The sequence below is a fragment of the Mobula birostris genome, chromosome 18, assembly GCF_030028105.1.
Source record: "Mobula birostris isolate sMobBir1 chromosome 18, sMobBir1.hap1, whole genome shotgun sequence".
NCBI classification, from domain to species: Eukaryota; Metazoa; Chordata; class Chondrichthyes; order Myliobatiformes; family Myliobatidae; genus Mobula; species Mobula birostris.
The window spans coordinates 51,638,220-51,663,261 of NC_092387.1; the positions used below are offsets into that span (position 1 = coordinate 51,638,220).

Genomic DNA, 25,042 nt, shown 5'->3' on the forward strand with positions numbered 1-25,042 from the left:
AGCCGAGATTTTAATTCTTGAGGGGAATTTGAAGAAAACATTACCTGATTTATGGTCCTGTTTTGATTACAGTTCTCTGAAGAACTTTCAAATGTACAGTATTTCAAATAAATGCAGCTTGCTACTGCCAATGCATGCTGTGTTACAGTGGAAGTTGCATGCAATGGGCGTTGTCTTGCAATTAACTTTATTCCCTGTTCTATCCGGCAGAGAATGCGTCTCAGAGTGAGCTACGAGATCTTCTGTCAGAGTTCAACCTCCTGAAACAAGTGAACCATCCTCATATCATCAAACTATATGGAGCCTGCAGTCAGGACGGTAAGAAAATACAGCATACATAGGTGATAATACAACCATAAGACCGTAAGAATTAGGCCATTTGGCCCATTGAGTCTTGTCTATCATCCCATTATGACTGATTTATTATCCCTCTCAACTCCATTCTCCTGCCTTTTTCTTTTAACATTTGGTGCCCTTAGAAATTAAGAACCTATCAAACTCCGCTTTAAGTATACTCAAATATTTAGACACCACAGTGGCAGCGAATTCCACAAATTCACCACCCACTGGCTAAAGAAATTCCTTCTCATCTCTGTTCTAAATAGATGTCCCTCTATTCTGAGGCTGTATCGTTTGGTCCTAGACTCATCCTCTCCACATCCACTCTATCTAGGCCTTTCAAATGAGCAGCATTTTGTAACTTTGTTTATATCCTGATACATTTATTTAAATAAAGATATAATCCATTTATTTTAAAGGTTGGGGTGAGATTAAGCATAGAAGTAAATTATGAAGTAACTATAGTATAAAATACTGAATAAGGAAATCACTAATAAATGCAAGCAGGAATTTAGCAGAAACCTCTTGACCCATGGTGTGCTGAGACTTGTGTGTAGTTGAGAGAAATGTTCAAAAGGCAAGGTAAATTCATTATCAAATTACATATCTGCCACCATATACAAACCTGAGACTTATTCTTGTGGGCAATCACAGTAGAATCAATGAAGACTGCAGGATGGGCAAATAACCAATGTGCAAATACAAAAAGAAAAGAAATGATAAATAAGAAAAAGTTAATATCAAGAACATGATATTAAGAGTTCTTGAAAGTGAGTCCATAGGTTGTGGGAACAGTTCAGTAATGGAGCAAGTGAAGTTATTCCCTCTGTTTCAAGAACCTGATGGTTGAGGGGTAATAACTGTTCCTGAACTTGGTTGTGTGGGTCCTGAGGCTCCTGTACCACCACTTTGGCGACAGCAGCGAGAAGAGAGCATGTCCTGGATGGTGGGGTTCCTTGATGATGCATGCTGCTTTCCTGCAACAATGCTCCATGTAGATCTGCTCAATGGTGGGGAGGGCTTTACCTGTGATGGTTTGGGCTGTGTCCACTACTTTTTGTTGGCTCTTCCATTCAAGGGCATTGGTTATTCCATACCAGGCCATGATGCAACCAATCAATATACTCTCTACCACACATCTATAGAAGTTTGTCAGTTTTAGATGACAAGCCAAATCTTCGCAAACTTTTAAGAAAGTAGAGGCACTGCCATGCTTTCTCCATAATTGCACTTACGTGCTAGGCGCAGGACAGATCCTCTGAAATGATAACACTGAGGAATTCAAAGTTGCTGACATCACCTCTGATTCTCTCCGATGAGGACTAGCTCATGGACCTTCGGTTTCCTCCTCCTGCAGTCCATAATCAGTGACTTGGTCTTGCTGGTATTGAATGAGAGGTTGTTGATGTGGCACCACTCAGCTGTGTTTTCAATCTCCATCTTAAGATGATTTGCCACTACGTTTGATTCAGCCAACAATAGTGGTGTCATCAGCAAGCTTAAATTTGGCAGTAGAGCTGTGCTTAGCCACACAGTCATAAGTGTAAAATGAGTGGCGCAGGTGGGTAATCACACAGCCTTGTGGTGCACCTGTGCTGGAGATTGTGGAGGAGATGTTGCTGCTAATGTAAACTTACTGGGGTCTGCAATTGAGGAGGTAGAGGATCCAATTGCATAAGGAGATATTGAGGCCTAGAACTTCAAGCTTATTGATTAGTTTTAAGGGGATGATGGTATTGAATGCTGAGCTGCAATCAGTGAAGAGCCTCATGGACAGTAAAGATGTATGCATCTTCACTGTCCAGATGTTCTATAGTTGAGTGAAGAGCCATTGAAATGGCATTTGCTGTTGACCTATTGAGATGTAGGCAAATTGGAGCGGTTCCAAGTTGCTCCTCAGGCAGGAGTTGATATGGTTGATCAGCAACCTCTCAGAGCACTTCACCATAGTGGATGTAAGTGCTACTGAACAATAGTCATTGAGGCAGGTTACCATATTCTTCTTGGGCATCGGTATAACTGAAGCCAGCTTGAAGCAAATGGGAACCCCAGTCTGTTGAAGTGAGAGATTAATGATATTGGTGAACACCCCAGCCAGTCAATCAGCACAGGTCTTTAGCACTCGGCCAGATACCCCGCCAGAGCCAGATGCACCCTCCTGAAGGATGCTCTCACATCAGCCTCAGAGACTGAAATCACAGGGTCCTCGGGGGCTTTGGGGGTGTGTGAAGGTGAAGATAAATTCAAGAGGAAGTGCATTGATGCATCATGATGAAGGAATAGAAGGAGAAATTGCAAGGGTGAGATGTGTGGGAGGACACTTGTGCAGAGCATAAACACTCGCATGGACTGGTTAGACAGAATGCAGATGGTCCCCAGGTTACAACAGGGTCTATAAATACCATGGGCTGAAAGGCCCACTGTGTGCTGTACTGTCTGTGTAAACAAGAAATGAATAAAATCAGTGCGTGGGAGAGGTCACAGAAACAGCGGTGATGGGAGAGTGAACAGGCAGGGGACGAACGGCTGGCAGCTGGCCTCACTGTCTCACTCGAGTGAGTGAGTCTGCTCGATATGACCCATACCCAATGTTCTTGCGACTTGGTTTAGCAAGGGGTTGGGTATTGGGGTTGATGGGCTGGAACAGTGGGGAAAGAAGGCAGGCAGACATACCTATTCCCACCCAGCAGGAGAGGACTATTGCCTTTCCTCATCAATTCCACTGTGCTAGTCCTAACCTACTCACGTTTAACCTTAGAGCCATGGAATCAATCCATTTGTGGTGTGGCACTGGTGGGTGGCACGGGAGCAAGGCACCAGCAATTTGGAGGTCTGGGTTCAATTTCAGCCACTTTCTTTAAGGACTTTATATGTTCGCCCTATGGCCACATGGGTTTTCTCCGAGTGCTCTGGTATCCTCCCACATTCCAGACACATATGGGTTAAAGTTAGTGTAGCCTCCTGGCCAACCTCAGGGTCGCTCGGCTCGCTGTCGTCTGGGGAAACAGCTCTCGGCCCCGCCAAACTGGGTAATTAGTTTGTGTGGATGCTGTGTGATGTACCCCACCCCGCCCAAATAACAGACAATACACCAGATACGATTAAATAATTTAGTTTATAGATATTACTGGAACTATATAATTAATAGAGAATAAAATATAAAAGGAAAATAAAAGGCGCCACACTTATTAAAATTCAATATCTTAGTGCACAAACAGTTGGAGCTCAGGACCCTTCTTCTTCACCCTGCGACCCCTCGGACCACCTCGACCGGCCGCCTGGGACCAACAACGGTGGTCGACCAGACGCTCCACACGAGTCCGTCTCCGTCTCCTCTCCTCGCCGAACACCATCCTCAGGGCCCGACCCCGTTAGCGGACTCACAGCACCTGGTCCATCCTCTGTCTCTCTCTCTCCCGCCTTCTGCCCCAAAACCCCGCGCATACAGTATCTTCAAATACACCAAAAACATAACAACTATCCCAATTGGTTTGTAACATATTCTTATCACACTCCTAACCCAAAACAAGCTGCTAGCGCAAAAACTTTCTCAGCGTTTAACATAACAAAGGAGCCATTTTAATTAGCCTATGCAGTAACATAAGAGACGAAACCCCCTTACATTAGTTTGGGTTAAGTTGTGGGCATGCTCTGTTGGCACCAGAAGCATGGCAACACTTGCAGGCTGCCCCATCATATTCTCAGGCAATGTTGGCCGTTGATGCAAATGACACATTTCACTGTTTGTTTCAATGCACATATGACAAATAAAGCTAATCTTTAAAAGACAGTATAGAGAGACTGGGAGAATCCTGCTTCTTTCCTTGGCAGGTCCTCTCTATCTTATTGTGGAATATGCCAAATATGGATCACTGAGAAGTTTCCTGAGGGAGAGCCGTAAGGTCGGTCCCAGTTATCTGGGCGAAGGCAATCGGAACTCCAGTTATTTGGATAATCCAGATGAACGGGCCCTGACCATGGGAGACTTGATATCCTTTGCCTGGCAGATCTCCCGAGGAATGCAATACCTGGCTGAAATGAAGGTAAACTTTAATCTTATTTGTTGCCGACCCCTGTGACATTTCAACAAAAAAAAAGTGCATTTATATCTCAGTCTTACCTATGAGTCATTCTTCATGAGATTAGCTGAATTCTTGGCCCTCTTGGTAGCATCAGAAACTGCAGAGCTTAAGTCAAACTCAAGTCAATTCAGACCAGCAGAGGTTGGGATTCTGGTTCAAAACACTAGCTTGACTTTGCTGGGATGTTCATATCCTTTGTGATTCTGCGAGTCCACAACATGCTCCCCAGTAAGTTGAACTTACTTATTTAGAGATACAGCACAGTAACAGGTCCTTCCAGCCCAATGTGACCAATTAATCCACTACCCCTTACATCTTTGGAATGTGGGAGGAAACCAGAGCACTCGGAGGAAACCCATGAGGTCACAGGGAGAATGTACAGACTCCATACAGACAGTGGCGGGAATTGAACCTGGGTTAATCTTATATTGGTAGTTTATAAGAAGGGGCATTAACTACTAACCCATTCATGAAACCTTACTCTAAATTACTCTGAACACACTAATGCAATCATTTGGGCAACTTGTCAAAATCAAGTTTATTGTGATGTAAACAAGTGCATGTATCCACAGGTGCAATGAAAAACTTGTAGCTGCATCAAGGGTTTGCAACATCCGATAAACAGCATTCATAAAATAAAAACATAAAATCAATTTTTACAAGAGCATCATTAGAACAAAAAAACACAAAGTCCATTGTGGTGCTAAGTGGTCATAGCATTGCTATACTGAGGTAGCTCTAATAGTAACATGCATGCTGTTTGTCATTCTCTTGAGATAAGAAGTGAACAATCGCACTCTGTACCTCCACTTAACAAAGGTCTTCCACTGTCATCTTCACAGATCTTCTAAGCTCACAGTTTAATTTTTAACTCTGCCTGTTCTCGGTTATTTTCTTAGCTTGTTCATCGTGACTTGGCAGCACGAAACGTATTGGTTGCCGAAGGGCGTAAGATGAAGATCTCCGATTTTGGGCTTTCCCGGGATGTGTATGAGGAGGACTCTTATGTAAAGAGAAGCAAGGTATTGTATACCTTCTTTATTCATTCATCGTCTGAAAGACCAACATTGGTTATATGACTCCCATTGTGTGCAAACTGACATTTCTTGTGCATAACCCTTCCACAGTTTCAACATTGAAACTGTGAGATGGGAGACTTCTGAACACTTTGCTACCACCTAGCGCACACTAGTTATGACAGCACCAGCAGCATTATACTGTTGTATATTTAACTATATACGATATATGCACTTTATATCAACTTGTACATCTACAGGATATTTTTTATATGTTAACATTATTTTATATGTTGTATGTGATACATGTATTGTGTTTTGCACCTTGGTCCTGGAGGAACATTATTTCATTTAGCTGTATAATATGTACAGTTGAACAACAATAAACTTGAACTTGATCTTTGGGCAAAATTATTATTGGTAATGACCAACACTGTGTTTATTGCTGACTGCTTGTAGCAGAAGGCCATTTTGTGAACAGTGTCTATTATTGGTGTAGTGGGTAGTGACCTTACCTCTGAGTCAGAAGGTGCTAAGTTCAACCCTCATGTCTGAAGTGTTATCTTTTGGATAGTTGTTAAACCAATATTTTTCACTTATTTACAGAGCCAGCATAGATGATCACTTTGCTGTCTTAGCTGGTTGAGTGCAAATGGCTGCCAAGTTTCTGAACAATATTTTATTGGCTGGAAATTATATTGACTATTTTTAAATGCATGACAAAGGTGCTGTTAATGTGCAAGGCTTTGCTGTCTTTTAAGAAAGACTGATTTACACAGTGCCTCTCACAGCCAAAGTGCTTCACAATCAACAAAGCACTTTTGAAATGTGGTTATGGCCGTAACAAAGGGAAGGTGTGATGGGGAGATGAGTAAGGGTCTGGGCCAGTAGTGTCAGAGAGCCACTCCAGGCAGAGAGAGGATTTTGACAATGGAGAAGTGGTTGGGTTTCCTGTCTACTTTATTGTGATTTTTTTTTGCATCCAACCCATAGTTTTACCAAATGCACTTAATTTAATTTTACATTGAGCAGAATGTTTGATGCATTGATTTAAATGATATGGCTAGATATGAAATCACCACTTCCTCTTTTCACTGTCACGAGAATTCTATTCCCTTCCTTTAAATCATAAATCTGATCTTTCATATGTATATTCATCCATCATCTCCTTTCCCTCAGAGGTAGAAGATTCTTCTGTTATCTTATGCCCTTCAGAATACCTTCCTCAAGCTTCTTTAATTCATTCTTCTCAAAAACATTTGCAAAGCTCATCTCAGTGATCAGGACTTTTGCTCACCTCTCCCATAATGTCTTGATGTCTCTTCCTTCCTCATCTCCTTGTGGCATTTTCCTCTTTCCAATATTACTGTTAATAATCGAAAGGGGAAAATGCCACAAGAAACCCCATAGATGAAAAAGAAAGTGGCACTAAGACATCATGGGAGAGGTGAGCAAAAGCACTGATCACTGAGATAATCAAAATGTTGTCGTCTGATAGTACAAAGTGTAGAGTTATAGAATCATACAATGCAGTCATATCCTGTAAATTCATATGTCAAGCATCTTGCTCAACTCCTTCCAGATTCTACCGCACACCTTCACCCATGAGGATAAAGTTATCTACCAACCTATTGTATTCTGGAGTATTCAAAAAAAGTTTACATGGTCACAGGAAAAATGTGAAAACTCCATATGATCAACACTGGAAGCTAGGATTGAACCCAAGTCACCGGAACTGTGAGGCAGCATCTCTGCAATGCCCCACTGTACTGCTCATTGAACTAATGGGCATTCGGCTGGTTGCTTGGATGTGTTTCTTCATCTATATTCTATAGCAGGGGTTCCCAACCTGGTCCAGGGACCCCTCGGTTAATGGTATAAAAAAGGTTGGGAACCCCTGTTCTCTCAGTTGGTGGATGGAAGGACTATAGCTGGACAGGAGGACAAAAAAAGCCCCAGAGCCCTCTCTTTGTTCATTTTATCCATTGAATGGATCTGCTTGCATTCATCCCATTTCATTATCTTGGTTGAGCTCACCTCACCATGAATGAGTATATGTAAAGGAGATCCTGGGAGATAGAGAGAGGCTCTTTCTTCTTAGAAACCTCACCTGTAATTATACTGGGAGCACTTGCTGTACAGAGTAAACTGTGTCCTTCCTTTAGACAGGAAAAGCTTTGCTCCACTAAATGTCCAATGAGTAATGATTTCCTCTTGACTTCTCTCACTCCTAGGGTCGAATTCCTGTTAAATGGATGGCGATTGAGTCTTTGTTTGATCACATCTACACGACGCAGAGTGACGTGTAAGTTTTGCGTGCTCGCCATCTTGTGTAGAATTTGAAGTGAAAATCGAGACTGTCCTCAATTTGTTCTAGAGCAGAATGCCATAGATGCAGGAGAAAACTGAAAACTAGCAGGCTAGGCAGCATTGAGGCAAAAGGAACAGTGACAATATTTCTGATTAAAGACCTTTCATCAGGTGATTCGCCATTAAATTGAGGACAGTTTTGATTTCTGTTAAAAACCCAACCCTCAGTCTTGATGGGTTAAGGACAAGTGTAACAAAGAGATGAGTCATTCTTCAATCCCAATCCCCCTCATCAAATATTTTTCAATCCGCTTGTGATTTATCACCATCTCAATATTTACTACAGAGAATAAGACCAGAAGAGATAAGAGCAGAATTAGACTATTTGGCCCATCAAGTCTGCTCTGCCATTCCATCACGGCTGATTTATTATTCCTCTCAATCCAATTCTCCTGCCTTCTTCCTGCAACTTTAGGTGACCTTGCTAATCAAGAACCTATCAACCTCTGCTTTAAGTATACTCAATGACCTGGCCTCCACAGTTTCACCACCCTCTAAAGAAGTTCCTCCTCATCTCTGTTCTAAAGGAATGTTCTCATACTCTGGTCCAAGACTCTCCCACTATTGGAAACATCCTCTCCACATCTACCGTATCTAGGCCTTCTAATATTCGATAGATTTCAATGAGATTCCCCCTCATTCGTCTAAACTCCAGTGAGTACAGGCCCAGAGCCTTCAAAGGCTTCTCATACATTAATCAAAAGGCACATGAGGGCATTCAGCCTATCTCGTCTGTTCCAGCTCTTTGAAAGAGTTATCTGGCTAGGTCACTCCACTATTCTTTCTCTTAATGCACTGTATGGTTTTCTCTTCAAGTGTACCAAAGCATTCTACCTAACACTGTAGAGACCAAAAGTGAATCAAGACACATTCTGGACAACTTGTTTAGACTTAGTCTGACAATGTTGGTAGAAAGTCCTGCGACGCTCATTAATTGTTCTTGTAATACTAATGCTATTCTCTTTATTACACACTAGGTGGTCATTCGGCATTCTGCTTTGGGAAATAGTGACACTGGGTGGAAATCCCTATCCTGGAATTGCCCCGGAACGCCTCTTCAATCTGCTAAAGACAGGATATCGCATGGAGAGACCGGAAAACTGCAGTGAGGAAATGTAGGTCAGACTTTCAAGGAATAAAACTAATGGGTAGAATTTCTGGATTATTTTGAAGCAGCTCTCCACTCAACAGGGGATGCACAATGAACAGGGCAGAGTTAGCCGTGCTCAGGGAAACTCAGCACACAACAGAAAATTTGGCACAGGACAGGGAGATCATCTCTGGGTGAAACTATTAGCATTGTGCCAGAAGGTCAGCATTAGGTGGAGGTAGTTGGTTCTGATAGAGAGATCAGACCCAGAACTCAACCCCAGACTAGTTCACCTCTGGAAACAGAGGGGAGGGTGGTGCGTCAGCATTGGACTGAGGAGTGTGTGGGGTGTGGGGCTTGACAGGGAAGAGGTCAGCACCGAACAGGAAGTCTAGTCAGTGATGAAGGGAGATTAGCAGTAGATGTGAGCACTAGGTTGAGGGTGGAGTAATGATGGACACAAATGGACAATGAGAGAATGGGAGTGGAGTTGGCATGGGGTAATAATCAGCATCAGACAGAGGGTCAGTGATAGACTGGATAATCATTGCTGGACAGGGTTGTTGAGTGCTGAACTCAGTGGGTCTTTTCTAGATAGGGTAGGCTGCTGCTGGACAAAGGGGGTCAGTGCTGGGCAGGATGGGTCATTGGTGGACAAGATAGTCAATGCTGGACAGAGTAGGTCAGTGCTAGGTAGGAAGGACACCAGAGGAAGAATGGGTCAGCATCAAATGGTGAATGAGAGAGCAGGAGTGGGGTGTCTGTACTGGATAGGGAAGGTCAACATGAGATGGTGACAATACTGCCAGCTTACACCAGAGCAATCAGGGATGCAATTCATTCCTTTCCCTGGGGTCAGACACTGAAGTAAACTTATTTCAACTCTCCCTCAGGTACAACTTGATGCTACAATGCTGGAAACAAGAGCCGGATAAACGGCCAACATTTGCAGAAATCAGCAAAGAACTGGAGAAGATGATGGTGAGGAGCCGGGTGAGTGTAGAACTATCCTAGCAAGGTTGTCTCTTTAGCCCTGTTGAGAAACCAAAGGTGAGGTCACTGAATGTGGGGCACACTCTAGAATGGGAAGAATAAAGAATGAGACCAAACAGAAAGTTGTGGCACCAGGCCTGCAATTTGTTTGGCTGTAGTGGGGATTCCCATTACTTCTAGATATTTGCGAGGTTAGGGCAGGAGATTGTGTGATGGAGTTTTCATTTCAGAATCAGAAGGAGATTTATTGTCACTGACATATGTCATGGAATTTGTTTTGTGGCAGCAGTACCGTACTGACATAATTTACAATAAAACAATAGAGAAGAGTAGTGCAAAAGAGGAAGAGTGAGGGATTCCAACAGTGAGTTGGGGAAAGGATAGACACCACGTAGGGTGGAACATTTGGAGTCCAGAACAACATTTCTGAGCAACACTGGCTGTTAAAATACAGATAGGTGAAGCTGAGAGTAAAGTTGACAGTTAAGGGTAGAAATTCCCAAGTTATCCTCTGCATCTTATTAAAATAGAGGACTGTCTAATAGAAGGTCTCCATTTCCAAATGCAAAATGGTAGAAATTAGAAACTAGCCGCAAAAAATAAATGTTACGTCTGCTTATGGTTGAGTTGTAGTCAATCTCCTAAAAATTGGTATCATTTAAGATAAAAACCACAAAAATAATGCAGCAGCTAATATAGGTTCAGTGCAAGAAAGGAAGAATGAGTTTTCTCTACATGAAAACTAGATCTTCATAGAGTTAAGGACTTTGCGTTGAATTGTCTGCTATACAGACAGAAACTCAGCTTTATATATGGAACTTACTAAGAAAAGAAACATGAATGGAAATAATAATGCTACAAATATCAATAGATGATGAAGTTTTAAGATTGGGGCTGTTAAGGGTAAGGTGCAAGATGTTGACTATCACATGCAAGGAAAGGAAAAGTTATCTTTATGAATAAATAAGATTTTTATAGCCTTATACATATCCATGAATTACATTACAATGCAAATTTGTGAACTTCGAGAGTGACCTACAGAAAATTATTATATGGGGGAAATTATCCGTGAAAGTGTTCGGACAAGCTGAGAGGATCATTAATTCAAAGAAAAGGAAAAGGGGAGAGTGAAAAAGCACAGGGAATTCCTCAGAAATAAGGCATTATTCTTGCAACAAGCATTGAAACATGAAACTAGAGAGCTTGAACTCTTTAATTAGTAGACAATCATATTAAGGTAGTACTTTCTTAAGAAAACTATCATCCCTGGATGATGGAATAGCTTTGGGATATCAGGAAGCAATTGTTATTATAGCCACAATATTTAATATACTGATTCAGTTGCTTTTGGACATTGGTGATGCCAAGGATGTTGATAGCAGCCAACTTGTGATGCTAAACTATTAAATATCAAAGCTGTTAGATTCAGCCTTGTTGGAGATGGCGATTGCCTGCCTTAGGTAGTGAAATCAATTAATTATCATTGATGTTCCCTGAACCTTATGTAACAGGTTCAGATAAGTTGTGTTCTTTGGTGTAAAAAGTGGCTGATTGCTTCATTATGCAGATTGTTCATGTTAACTGTAAACTCAGATTCTGCTCTTTCAGTGAAGTAACTAATAGAATTCAAATAAGCTGATTGTGCATTGGAGAACATTACTACATTTAATGGGCAATTACCAGGATAATGGCTTCCTGTGATAATACAGTTCATACTCTCATTACTTACCATGGCATTGGGCCACCTTGATAATGTATGCTAAGGCTAGTTGATCCCTATAACATGCCTTACAAGGTTTCCTACCTTTTAATGCATTTGTATGGGGCCTTCCTAACTTTAACTCTCCTGTGACTTTATGTCCTTTGCTGTTGCCATCTCTATAGCTCCTGCCCTGCTTGCAACTCGGAATAGTGGGCGTCTGAAAAGCACACCTCACGTTTTTAAATATCATCTCCGTACTGTGAGCTGTGTGGGCACGTGGCCAAGTGGTTAAGGCATTGGACTAGTGACCTGAAGGTCGTGAGTTCGAGCCCCAGCCGAGGCCACGCGTGTTGTGTCCTTGAGCAAGACATTTGATCACACATTGCTCTGCGACGACACTGGTGCCAAGCTGTATGGGTCCTAGTGCCCTTCCCTTGGACAACATTGGTGTCGTGGAGAGGGGAGACTTGCAGCATGGGCAACTGCCGGTCTTCCATACAACCTTGCCCAGGCCTGCGCCCTGAAGAGTGAAGACTTTACAGGCACAGATCCATGGTCTTGCAAGACTATCGGATGCCTTTACTTTACCTTACTGAGAGCTATTTGCTAGAGTGTTCAATCCACTGAATTAAGTAGTTTTGCCTGGATTCTCTTTGTAACTAAATAATCTTACCACGCCCAATCGAAAAGATCTGCAAAGTGCATCTTTTTTGCCCGTGTCTTCAGAATAATGTTTATTCACCAGCCATTGCTTTTGATTGCTGGTTTATACAACAAATTTGTAACTTGCAGAAATTTCCAAAAACATCAGCTTAAAATGTTCCTTTGAGGTGTTCACAAATTATTTATGAGTGACCTTGTCTGTATTTCATATCACCTGTGTTCTTGCAAGCATCTCACGTATCTCTAGCCTTTTAACTTGCAACTGTATCACATTCCTCCTCTTACATTCCTCTGTTTCATTATCTTTCCCAGATTTCAGTGATACTGTGTGCCTTCTGGAACATTTCTAATAATTCCATGTACACAGGGAATTCCCAATATGGCCTTCATGTACAAGCCTCAGCTAGCTTACAAGCGCCCAAGTTATCTACAGCCCATATATGCGGTTGAGTGTTTGGCAGACCAGTGATATGGATTTTCTGAATGCTGCTGGGCTGTAAGCATCTTCTACTGTGTGGGAACTCCATTCTTGACATGCAAACTGTTCAGAATGGAACTGTGCTGTAACCTTGGATGACAATGTATCCCCTAAGTCCACTGCTTGCCATCATTTCCGTTCCACTTAGTGAACCCCATTCTCTGTTTGGCTCATACTGTTTGGTCCATCTACCCTCTCAAGGGGCAACATCCCAAACTCAGTGCCAGAATAGTGTCTGTAGCGTTCTTTGCATCACATATTGTGTTAGCAAATAAACAGGGATGGAGCTATAAACAGAATAATTGGCAGTGCTAGAAGGGGAGAAGGGAAACAAACTGCAATAATGTCTGACCCTGTAGATGAAGAAATGTCTCCTTCTTTCGATCCTGGTGCCTGTTGGGACTTATTTTGCTAATCTTCCTCAGAAGCCCGTACGTCTCAGTGACATTAGCTCTCACTCTTTTAGTAAAGCCAACCTCTCTGATTACTTCCCATACAGCCAGCACAGTAGCATAGTGGTGCAGAAAACTGGGGCTCAATTCCCGCTGCTGCCTGTAAGGAGTTTGTATGTTTTCCATGTGACCACATGGGTTTCCTCTGGCTTCCTCCCACATTCCAATGATGTACCAGTTGATGGGTTAATTGGTCATTGTAAATTGTCCCATGATTAGATTAGCATTAAATTGGGGGTTGCTGGGTGGTGCCACTTGAAGCACAAATGAGCCTATTCCATGCTCTTTGTAAAAAAAAGCCCAGCCTCTTCAAGTTAGGACATAGAATAGTACAGCACAGTACAGGCCCTTCGGTCCACGATGTTGTGCCGACCCTCAAACCCTGCCTCCCATATAAGCCCCCACCTTAAATTCCTCCATATACCTGTCTAGTAGACTCTTAAACTTCACTAGTGTATCTGCCTCCACCACTGACTCAGGCAGTGCATTCCATGCACCAACCACTCTCTGAGTAAAAAACCTTCCTCTAATATCCCCCTTGAACTTCCCACCCCTTACCTTAAAACCATGTCCTCTTGTATTGAGCAGTGGTGCCCTGGGGAAGAGGCGCTGGCTATCCACTCTATCTATTCCTCTTACTATCTTGTACACCCCTATCATGTCTCCTCTCATCTTCCTTCTCTCCAAAGAGTAAAGCCCTAGCTTCCTTAATCTCTGATCATAATGCATACTTTCTAAACCAGGCAGCATCCTGGTAAATCTCCTTTGTACCCTTTCCAATGCCTCCACATCCTTCCTATAGTGAGGCGACCAGAACTGGACACAGTACTCCAAGTGTGGCCTAACCAGAGTTTTATAGAGCTGCATCATTACATTGCGACTCTTAAACTTTATCCCTTGACTTATGAAAGCTAACACCCCATAAGCTTTCTTAACTACCCTATCCACCTGTGAGGCAACGTTCAGGGATCTGTGAACATGTACCCCCAGATCCCTCTGCTCCTCCACACTACCAAGTATCCTGCTATTTACTTTGTACTCTGCCTTGGAGTTTGTCCTTCCAAAGTGTACCACCTCACACTTCTCCGGGTTGAACTCCATCTGCCACTTCTCAGCCCACTTCTGCATCCTATCAACGTCTCTCTGCAATCTTTGACAATCCTCTACACTATCTACAACACTACCAACCTTTGTGTCTTCTGCAAACTTGCTAACCCACCCTTCTACCCCCACATCCAGGTCGTTAATAAAAATCACGAAAAGTAGAGGTCCCAGAACAGATCCTTGTGGGACACCACTAGTCACAATCCTCCAATCTGAATGTACTCCCTCCACCACCACCCTCTGCCTTCTGCAGGCAAGCCAATTCTGAATCCACCTGGCCAAACTTCCCTGGATCCCATGCCTTCTGACTTTCTGAATAAGCCTACTGTGTGGAACCTTGTCAAATGCCTTACTAAAATTCATATAGATCACATCCACTGCACTACCCTCATCTATATGCCTGGTCACCTCATCAGGCTTGTTAGACACGATCTGCCCTTCACAAAGCCATGCTGACTGTCCCTGATCAGACCATGATTCTCTAAATGCCCAGAGATCCTATCTCTAAGAATCTTTTCCAACAGCTTTCCCACCACAGACGTAAGGCTCACTGGTCTATAATTACCCGGACTATCCCTACTACCTTTTTTGAACAAGGGGACAACATTCGCCTCCCTCCAATCCTCCGGTACCGTTCCTGTGGACAACGAGGACTTAAAGATCCTAGCCAGAGGCTCAGCAATCTCTTCCCTCACCTCGTGGAGCAGCCTGGGGAATATTCCGTCAGGCCCCGGGGACTTATCCGTCCTAATGTATTTTAACAACTCCAAATTAAGTTGGACTTAATCAACTAAATCTATGCTGATCTGATTCCAACCAAATGTGTTTTTTCTTGGATATTAAAAACCTCTACAACCTCAGCAAAACCCCTTTACTTTTTTACGCCAATCTATTTCCCATAAAAACCAATGAAACATTTGCTTTCCTAATTTCTACAATCACAAGTTAACTTCCCACACCCAGGAACCACCACATCAAAGATCTGTTGATCACACCTGATCTTTCATGTTTCTGTAAACTTGGAGGGTCATAAACGTTTCATTTGAATGACAGTATCTCCAGCTGTGTCGCACTCTCCTAAAGGGTCAGCTTAGCTGTTGTGCTCAGGTCTCTGGAATGTTCGTCCACACTCGGCCGAGTCAAAGGCACAGGCAGAAAGATCTCAATGGAGAGAGATTCTGATTCGGACTTTGTTGTGTAAAATTAACTGACAGTCATAATTACCACTTACTTTAACTCTCCTGTTTGTTCCACACCTCTCTTTGTTCTTCCTCGATTTCTTGCTCTCAATCTCTTTCTCTCAATGTCTATCTCCTTTCTTTATTTCCTCTTACTCTACTTTTTTTATTACCACCTTCTTCTCTTGAATTAAACAATTCCAGGTCTGTCCCTGTGTCTCTGCTCCATCTTCCTCCTGGATCCTGCTTCTGCTCCAAATACATGAAGCTATATTGCTTCATTTGCCTCCATGTTCCTTTCCCCCATGAACATTTCTCTGTCTCATTCTTAATCAACTCCTTAACATTTATCTCTCTGATTGCTTCTTTCTTTGTACTTTCCCTTCCTGTCTCTTGTTCCCAGATCTATTCTATCTCCATCTCATGTTCCTTTGATCCGTTTCATTCTTCCTCTGTCTGCTTTTCCTTCACTTTCTCGTTCTCTCTGGTTTACACCTCATTCAATGTCAAACGTTGAGTTTGAAATTTCTGCTTCTGCCTCTAGGATTACCTGGACCTTGCAGCCTCCACACCATCGGACTCCCTGCTCTATGACGACGGAGTGGCCGAAGAAGAGACGCCATTGGTAGACTGTAATAATGCTCCCCTCCCTCGGTCCCTCCCCTCCACATGGATTGAGAACAAACTCTACGGTAGAATTTCACATGCATTTACTAGATTCTAAGCTCATTTAAGGGACCACTGCTGCAGCCGATGGCCCCGTTTACACAGAGCGCCTCCAAGATTCGGCGACAGAGGATTGACTCAAACCAACAAATACTCCTACTCTCTGGATTCAATGAATTCAGACTCAGTGCATGCCTTGTGGAGCCTGTCCCTTCCCTCATTGTGGAAACCTACCTAGGTCAGCCATGGAAAACCCAGGCTTTATTGATAGTACATGGTGTAATTAATCACCTGTGTATTTTCTCAGTTGGTTACTGAAGAATGTTAGGCAGCTTCTGGGAATCCTTAACTAGCTCTCGTCACCACTCTATAATGTACAGTCGGTAGAATTTCTTGCAATTAGTTTGCAGATTTCTCAATAGATCCTAAATTTTGGTACCCTTTTTCTATCAAGGACATAAACTAGCTTCCATTTCACTGATAGATTTTTTTCCTTTTCTACATTGTGCACACAGTTACAATCATGTAGTCTCTCTCACACACACACACACACACACACACACACACACACACACACACACACACACACACACAAATCACGAGCATAGTGAAGAAATTAGACCCAAGATGTTACTTCAAGGGGCACTTCCTTAGCCTTAGCATGTGGATGATGATTAACACCCAGGAGCAATTTTTTTTCCATCACTCCATTTTTCGATTTATTTGTGATTGTGTAATCACTCCCAGTTTTCCATTGCTCTCCTGTGGATCACTGGGTTCCTAGAACTTACAGCAGTGCAACAACAAATTGATTGTAGTTGGCAGTTCTGTTTTGATTAACCAATTTCAGCCCAAGTTTATTCTACCTGCATTTCTTGACTATACTTTCCCCAAAGACTAGAATATTATGTTATTGCTTCTGCAACACATCAGTGTCATTCTGTAATATTGCAATTCTGCTCCGAATCAGTGACAGTGCACACCAAGGAGACATTCTTGGGGTAGTTGCAAAAGTGACTTCTGATTGCACCATTAGGAAGCAGTGAGAAACATCCCCAAAGTCTGAGCACCTCATAGAGAGCAGTACAACTCCAACAAAATGCAACTCAGGATTTCCAATTCTCAGGACGATTTGTGAACTTACTGCAGAGTCTTTAAAAAAACATGGGAACGCTGAGAGTGCGCAAGGAAGGCAATCTCTTCATTTAATCATGGGATGTGGACATTGCTGGTAACATCAGCATTTATTGCCTGCCCTAATTAACCCTATACTGAGGTATTAATTAAGAATCAAGTGGGCCCAGGCCGAGTAACGATGGACGATTTCCTTTCCAAAAGGGTGTGAGTGAACCATCTGGATTTATAGTTAAGATCTAGGTTTTATTTTTAAACTCCAGATTTATTTTATACTTGAATTAAAATTCCCATCTACTATAATGTATTTGAATTTGTGCTTCTGGATTCATTTGTTTGAAAGTGCAGAGATTTAAATCTTACCCACTGCATCCCTGACGGACACACGATGTTATTCTGGTGGGTGAACTTCATTTGAATCTCCATTCCTAAAGACTGAACTTCCCAGCCACTGGTCTCAAGTCAAGTTGGACACCAGTTTCATTCTTAAGTTGAGTGCTATAACGCTGTTCACGTCACACTCTTGGCTCTCACTCGGTCTTATTGATCCCCAACCTCAGTACATGGCTCGAAGTTAGAACATTCTCAATATTACATCTATTGGCAGCAACTTAGTTACAGCACACTCTGTTACACAGCACAGTCCGGTGTAAGCTCCCAAGTTATAAAGCTGAACATTAACATAAGATTCTATTGTAACCTGATTCTGTGTACTTTGTCCTGTCTCTGGCAGCACAGTGTTGTCCGGATATGAAGATGCAGAGTCTGTTTAAATTGGAGACCTTGAAATTATGCCATGCACACATTAGTATCCTAGGACTTGTTGCATGTATAATGGCCTTCACTACCCAATTACACAGATCAGCTGAGAGGACAGAAATGAGAGTTTCACCCAACAGACTGCCAGTAATTCTCCTACGTTATACAGTAGAGGGGTGTAGTTCAATAGTTTAGTAGTTCCATTTGATATCAGAGAATGTATACAATATACATCCTGAAATTCTTGTTCTTTGCAGACATCCATGAAAACAGGGTACCCAAAGAATGAGTGATAGTAAAAACGTTAGATCCCCAAAGCCTCCCCAATGCACAAGCAGCAGCAAAGCATCGACCTTCCCCTCTCATCTACTTCAGCAAAAAAGCATCAGCACCCTCCACCCACCAAGCAAGCAATAGCAAAGCCACCAAGAAAGACTGTGATCTGCAGTACGACAAAAAACAATCATTCACCTGAAAATTCGACATACCACAGGCTTTCTCTTTCTCTAAGAAAGGGGCAGAGAGTTGTCACATAGCGAGAGGGGGGACTTAACAAGCCAAAAAAGTAGGTGAGGTTATTGATCATTGCAAAATTATCACAGGTTCAGGAAGCAGCAACGTTAGTGAATCAAGCCAAGGTAATGTCTTCTATTTACTGCCACAAACCCCCAGACCACCAACCTCCAAAAGGGAATCCATTATTTGGAGATCAGACCTACTGAGGCGCAATGTGAAAAAGTATAAATTTTCACCCGATTTTATACACACTGGAGACGTGTAAGCAGAGGCAAAGTCCATCGCCGCTGCAGCAGTTAATTTTTGTCCTTTAATTATTTATTATTTATTTTTAAAATATTTCTGCCCCTTAATGATGGGCCTTGTGTTGACTTGTGCACAGAATTAGATGTGGCGTGTTTGGTGAGAGTAATTGTCAGCGCCTGAATCTTTCTTTCTTTTTGTTGTGCTTTCCCCCTTGTGCAGAAAAAATTATCTGTTTTCGTTTTTAGGGATCTCGTACCCCCGCTGGTCTGAAGACAGCCCTGTCCCCATCACAAGATTCGATGGAACTAACTCAGTCTTTACAAGATATGCAAATGATAGTGTTTATTCAAACTGGATGGTGTCACCGACAGCTACAAAATTTATGGAGCGTTGTGATACTTAAAAAGCCCAAGACAAGCCAATTGCTACGCGTGCACATTCATACCTTATTCCCTCAGCACACTCACAGACACATAATCCCTCCTCCGCAAAGCTTAAAACTGGGTGAAATTAATGAATTCCAAACTGCTAGCTCCCAACATGGTGTGAGGAATAGGTGACCTCTGTATCCCCACCCGGAGACCTTTTGCTTCACAGAGGCCATTTCTTCACTTTGAAATCGCCCCATCCCATTTCCTCAGTATGACTGGTGCCATATAGCCTGAGATGATTCAGCATTTTTGAATGACCTAAATTGAGGAAAGGAAGAGGCATTGGGACGTGGAATGGTAGCCAGGGGTCCCAGCAGTGGAGGAAAGAAAGTGGAGCCAAGGTGAATGGAAAGTTATGTGAAACAATATACACAGCTTGAACGATTACAGCAAACTGTTTGCCGATCCTAATTATGTGGGGCAGAAGGAATTATAATTTTAGAATAATTTATCCTTGCGCTTTGAAGTAAACCGAGATTCTTCATATTTGCAGCTGACTTACAATAGTTAACTATTACCTACAATCACACTGGCTCGATTATTTGAGCAGTATTTGCTGCTTCTGGCTTCGAAACAGTTCTTAGTTCTCTTGACAAATGCACAATTCACATACCCAACACTTCTTCCTCGAAGTTCCCAGTGGTGAGAGCACCATTAGAACAGGAATAGGCGGAGCAGCTTTTCAGGCCCCTAGTGCCATTCAGACAGATCAAGGCTAAACTGTCCTTTAACACCATGCATCCATCTTGGTTTCTGAAACCCTGTTTCTCTCGCTAAGTCCCACAATCTCCATTTTGAACATTCCAATTGGTCCTCAACAACAAAGAGAAAGAGATTCAGATTTCTGACTAGTTATGGACCAGAAATGTCAGTGTTCCTTGGGTATCCAGAACAAAGGGTATTCTGGGTGTTGTAAATCAGGAGACAGCAGGGATGGGGAGAGGAGATCAACAGCAAGATAACTGAACCTTGACCCTGGGAGCGGTGGGGTCATGGCCTGTCTGTTCTTTTGCGACTCTTGGAGCTTGAACGATGCAGCTGACCCGATGCACAAGGACACTGTACAAATTCAGCTCTGCTCAGCAGGTGAACACACTGTACAGAACTAAAGGGAAAACAACTGAACTTGGAAATGGCCTAAAGGTGATCACCACAGGGTTGGTGTTGCCCTGCAAGTCCTTACTTGTTTTCATGGCTATCTCTCAAGGTCTGACGTTAGCTGGAAGACGTTGCTGCTGATTCTCTGGCTCTGACTGGAGTCACTCTGTGATGAAGGACAGGATTTGCAGCCAGATGTTAACTGCTATTTTAATGGACATTGACTGATTTAACAAGAAGAATTTATATTGTACCTTGAATACAGCTAAGCACATTTCAGAATAGAGCTGACCCTCTATGAGGATATTAATACCTGGTTCTTAAACTTCGGTGGGGTTTAAAAACTACCTTAAGAAAGGAATAAGGGATGGAGAGGTGGAGAAGTATAAAGCCTTGCACTGGTTGCTGGAAGTGCAGAAATTAAAACTAGGGTACGGACAAGAGGAACACCAAGAGCCTTGAGGACTGTCAGCCTAGAGGCCATTAGCAGGATAGAGGCAGTGAGACTACGGAGAGATTTGATGACAGGAAAGGGGATTTTAAAATTAAGATGTTGGAGGGTTGAGGGCTGTGTAGGAGGGAAGAGTTAGACTAACTGTGCCATAGATTTATATAGGTCAGCACAGCTTTTTGGGCTGAAGGGCCCGTATTGTGCTGTAGTGTTCTATGTTCAATGACACTGTGTAGGTCAACAAGCACAAAGGTGAGGGGTGAACAAAGCAGTGATACAGATATGTTTTAACAACCAGGGTGGCCACCCTAACATGGGTAGGTCTAAAGAAACAAAGGCAGGTAGATGAGGGTCTCCATGGCAGCTTAGCTGAGGCAGGGGAGGTTTTGGGTGACATTTTAATGTGATGGCAAGGAAGTGGAGCCAAGTACACATTTCTCTGCTCAGATATAACACCAAGGTTGCTCAGGTTCAGGCTGTTGACACTGAATGGGGGAAGTCACTGGGCGGGACAATGAGCCTGTGCCCAGGGGCTCAAGGTGATAGCTTTAGACTTTCTGATATTTATTGTAAGAAACCTCTGGAGACAGACCAGCAATCTACCAATTAAGAGGAGTGGAAGCTGAAGATGCAGAGGGGAGGTTAAGCTGGGTGCTGCACACACGTGGAAAACGACCACCATGTGTTGGGGTAAGATTTGGGAAACGAAACAGAAGGGATAGATCTCCAGGGTATGCCAAATATAATGGGATGAGTGCAGCACAGAAAGCCACTGCTGCAGATTCTTTTGGCTGGAACTGGAAAGATTTTACTTAAACAGGGTTCAAGCAGCAAATAACACAGTGCCAAACAAACACTTCAAGCCCAATGCCCAGGTAATGGGAATGCTCTTGCTGCACATTGGCCACACTCTGAACAGAAGCAGCCATGTTAGACTGTCCAGGAATCGGCATTGAGTACGAGCCAGTGCTGCAGCCTCAGTGTGTTTCTCTTTATTTCCTCTGGAGCCGGGGTGAGCCGGCCCATTTTCACCTGATGTGTAGGAACAATTCCATGGATACAGAAATGAGTTGTGTTGTTTGAGATGTTGGGCTGGGTCTACTTCAGCTCCAAAAGGATGAGGGTGAGATTGTTCTTCTTGTGACTAAAGGTTGCGTGTGTATCAATAGCTACAGTGCCTAGCAATGGTGCAGTGAACTCTTTATAAAGCTGCTTTGAATGACTTGAGTGGAGAGAGGGAAGGCCAATAACATTAGATTTGTGACCTTCGTTGCATTTCATATCTCCTCACGAGGGCTGCTAAGGTTTTTTAAGGTGCTGGAATTAGAAAGGGAATAAAATTTGTAGATTTTAATCATTTCCTTTCCAAGGAGACAAGTGTTCCCCATCTCTTGGCTGTAGCAGCACGCTGCTCTCTAGTGGCAAGCTCCAGAATAACACCAATGCTGACAGTGCATTGTTAACGGCTAATAAAATGCAGCATATATCATTAATATATTAAACTATGAATATAGAAAGGGTGTGGGTTTTAAATGAGGCAATGACTTACCTATTTGAAACAGTTTAAAACCCCTGTTAAAACACCAAATCATTAATCTGAGCACAGTACAGTTATTAATAGGTATAAAGGGTGGCGCTTTGAGTCATAAATCAGAAGATATCCTGATCATCATAATTTATGTAAGTGATGTTTGGGAAGATTTATACTATCTGATGTGTAATGCGCGCACTTACTACAGCTCTGCAGAAATCAAGATGATTCGTTACAAATCAGTAAACTATCTTAGAGCATCATCTTCCCACTTGTCACTTGACAAATAACAAGAAAATTATTGAAAGAGGGATTTCTCATGTTCTGAGTATCTTCTGTGCTTCCAATTCCAACCACGCCTTGCCCCTCGCTAGGATAAAATTACTGCATGATCGCATTTTTGCTTCCTTCCTTCATCCCTACAAAGTTGGTTTGGTTTGTAGTGGAATGCCTCATCCCTCTTAGCACCACTTGTGCTTGACTGCAGCGTAACCACAACACGAGAATTATTACACTATATACTCTCGCCTCCATCAAAAACATAAAACAGAGTTTGAATTTTGCAGGTGAATATACACCAAGTGATATCTGGACTCCTTGACTCGGTTATGCATTTACCAATTACGTTGCTGTACCTTGGGCTTCTATTATTTCACAAGGCAGTGACAATCTATGGGGCTTGCTGGGTGAGGCTTCTTGGATCCATAGAATGATTGCAGCACAAAAGTGGACCGTTTGCCCAGTGAATCATTTCCCAGTTCCTAGTGGAGCAACTCCATCCATCCCATTCTTCTGCTTTTTCCCTGGAGCCTTCCCCATCCAATTCCTGCCACTCTTGCAAGTGATGAATTCCAACACACAATCTCACTACACGTAAAAATGGTTTCCTCATATCCTCAAATGTTAAGGCCAAAACTTTCAATTGGTGCCTGGATTGTTAATCTATCTGCTTCCCTCTATTTACCCTTTCACGATCTTGTCCACTTCTGTCAAATCTCCTCTCAGCTGCCTTTGATCCAAAGAGAACATCTTCAGTATCTCCAGTCTAAACTTGCAGGAGAAATCCTTCATCCCCGGAACCATTCCAGGAAACCTTTGCTGCCCCATTTCTGACACCGTCACGTTCTTCCTAAAGTGAAATGACCAGAATTAAAAGCACTATTCCAGTTTTGGCCTAATCACTGTGTTACACAGGTTCAACAGTCATGAGCTTTGTAAGATGGAATGGCAGTCAGAGATAAGGTCATAGTACAGAGCAGTGGAATCTTGTCCTGGGGGAAAAGGCTGCTTGCTTGGGAAACATTTTCATAAAGTTACCCTTTACATGCCTATGACACACATTAAGTGCCTTTGCAAAAATGTGCATGCATATATGTTCAGTGGCCATTTTATGAGGTATATCTGTACACCTGCTCATAAATGCAAATGTCTAATTGGCCAATCATGTGGCAGCAACTCAATGCAGGAAAGCATGCAGACATGGTCAAGAGGTTCAGTTGTTGTTCAGACCAAACAACAGAATGGGGAAGAAATATGATCTAAGTGTCTTTGACCATGGAATGATTATTAGTGCCAGTTGGGGTGGTTTGAGTATCTCAGAAACTGCTGATTTCCTGAGATTTTCATCATCATAGTCTCTAGAGTTTACACAGATGGTGTGAAACCCAAAAAAAATCCAGTGAGCGGCAATTCTGTGGCCAAAAAAGCCTTGTTAATTAGAGAGATAAGATGAGAATGGCCAGACTGGTTTAAGCTGACAGGAAGGCAGCAGTATCTCAAATAACCAAGACATCATTACAACAGTGGTGTGTAGAACAGCATCTCTGAATGCACAAGACGTCGAACTATGACGTGGATGGGCTGCGGCAGGAGAAGATCATGGACATACACTGAGTGGCTGCTTTACTAGGTACCTCCTGTACCTAATAAAGTGGCCACTTTATTATATGTATCTAATAGGGGGTAACTGGGAGGGGAAACGTAGTATTAGTTGGGTAATGGATGTGTTTTGTATCCAGCCCACTATTCTTTTCCATCATAGTCAAAAGTGTGTAATGGGGGCATGATCCAATGTGTCCCGGTCAATTTTCTTCCCTCAACTAATGTCACCAAAAGATAGGTTAGTGGCCTGGGACAGTGCGTGGATCTTCACAGACAGGTCTTGCCCTTTGTTCTGTCACTGTTACACTCACAACACACAAACTTCTTTTGCCATCGTAATCACAGCACATTTCAGGAGCAAATCTACCTTCTTGGCCTTGCCCTGCTCTCAATGTAGCATTGTGTTTCCTTGTTGTTAATTCACACCAAATGAATTTGGAAATATATTTTTTAAATGTAAAAATTATCTTAAATAATGTCATACCATTCTGTTAATTAGAATTAATTTATTAATTTTGAGGATGACTATTTAAACTGAATATTTCAGTATATTTTCAACCATAAGAATATTTGTTTCTGCATTTGTTGTGTAGATTTAGTGGGCATAATATTGAAAATCTGTTATGCAATAAATAATGTATTATGGATGTAAATCATTTTTTGCATAAAATAAATAGATTACTCTCTCAGCTAAGTGTCTTTTGATACAATTTCTTTTAAAACTGCATTTGAAGCAGGAGATATTTGAAATTGAAAATGGAATTGAAATTAGTTTGTTATTGTCACATGTACTGAGATACAGTGAAAAGCTTGTCTTGCATAACTGATCATACACAATGTGTCAAAATACATCAAAGTAAAA

General features: G+C 42.4%; 1 protein-coding gene across 1 annotated transcript in view; it reads left to right on the forward strand.

The window, feature by feature from the left end:
- ret (ret proto-oncogene receptor tyrosine kinase) overlaps window positions 1-24,822 on the forward strand; it is a 129,444-nt gene extending 104,622 nt beyond the window's left edge. Inside the window, exons 13-20 of the mRNA XM_072282676.1 lie at window positions 211-318; window positions 4,171-4,382; window positions 5,321-5,443; window positions 7,672-7,742; window positions 8,785-8,922; window positions 9,791-9,890; window positions 16,012-16,159; window positions 19,034-24,822. Coding sequence (XP_072138777.1) covers window positions 211-318; window positions 4,171-4,382; window positions 5,321-5,443; window positions 7,672-7,742; window positions 8,785-8,922; window positions 9,791-9,890; window positions 16,012-16,159; window positions 19,034-19,191 — 1,058 coding nt within the window. The 3' untranslated portion in view covers window positions 19,192-24,822. The remainder of the gene's footprint in view (window positions 1-210; window positions 319-4,170; window positions 4,383-5,320; window positions 5,444-7,671; window positions 7,743-8,784; window positions 8,923-9,790; window positions 9,891-16,011; window positions 16,160-19,033) is intronic.
- Window positions 24,823-25,042: the final 220 nt, after the last annotated feature.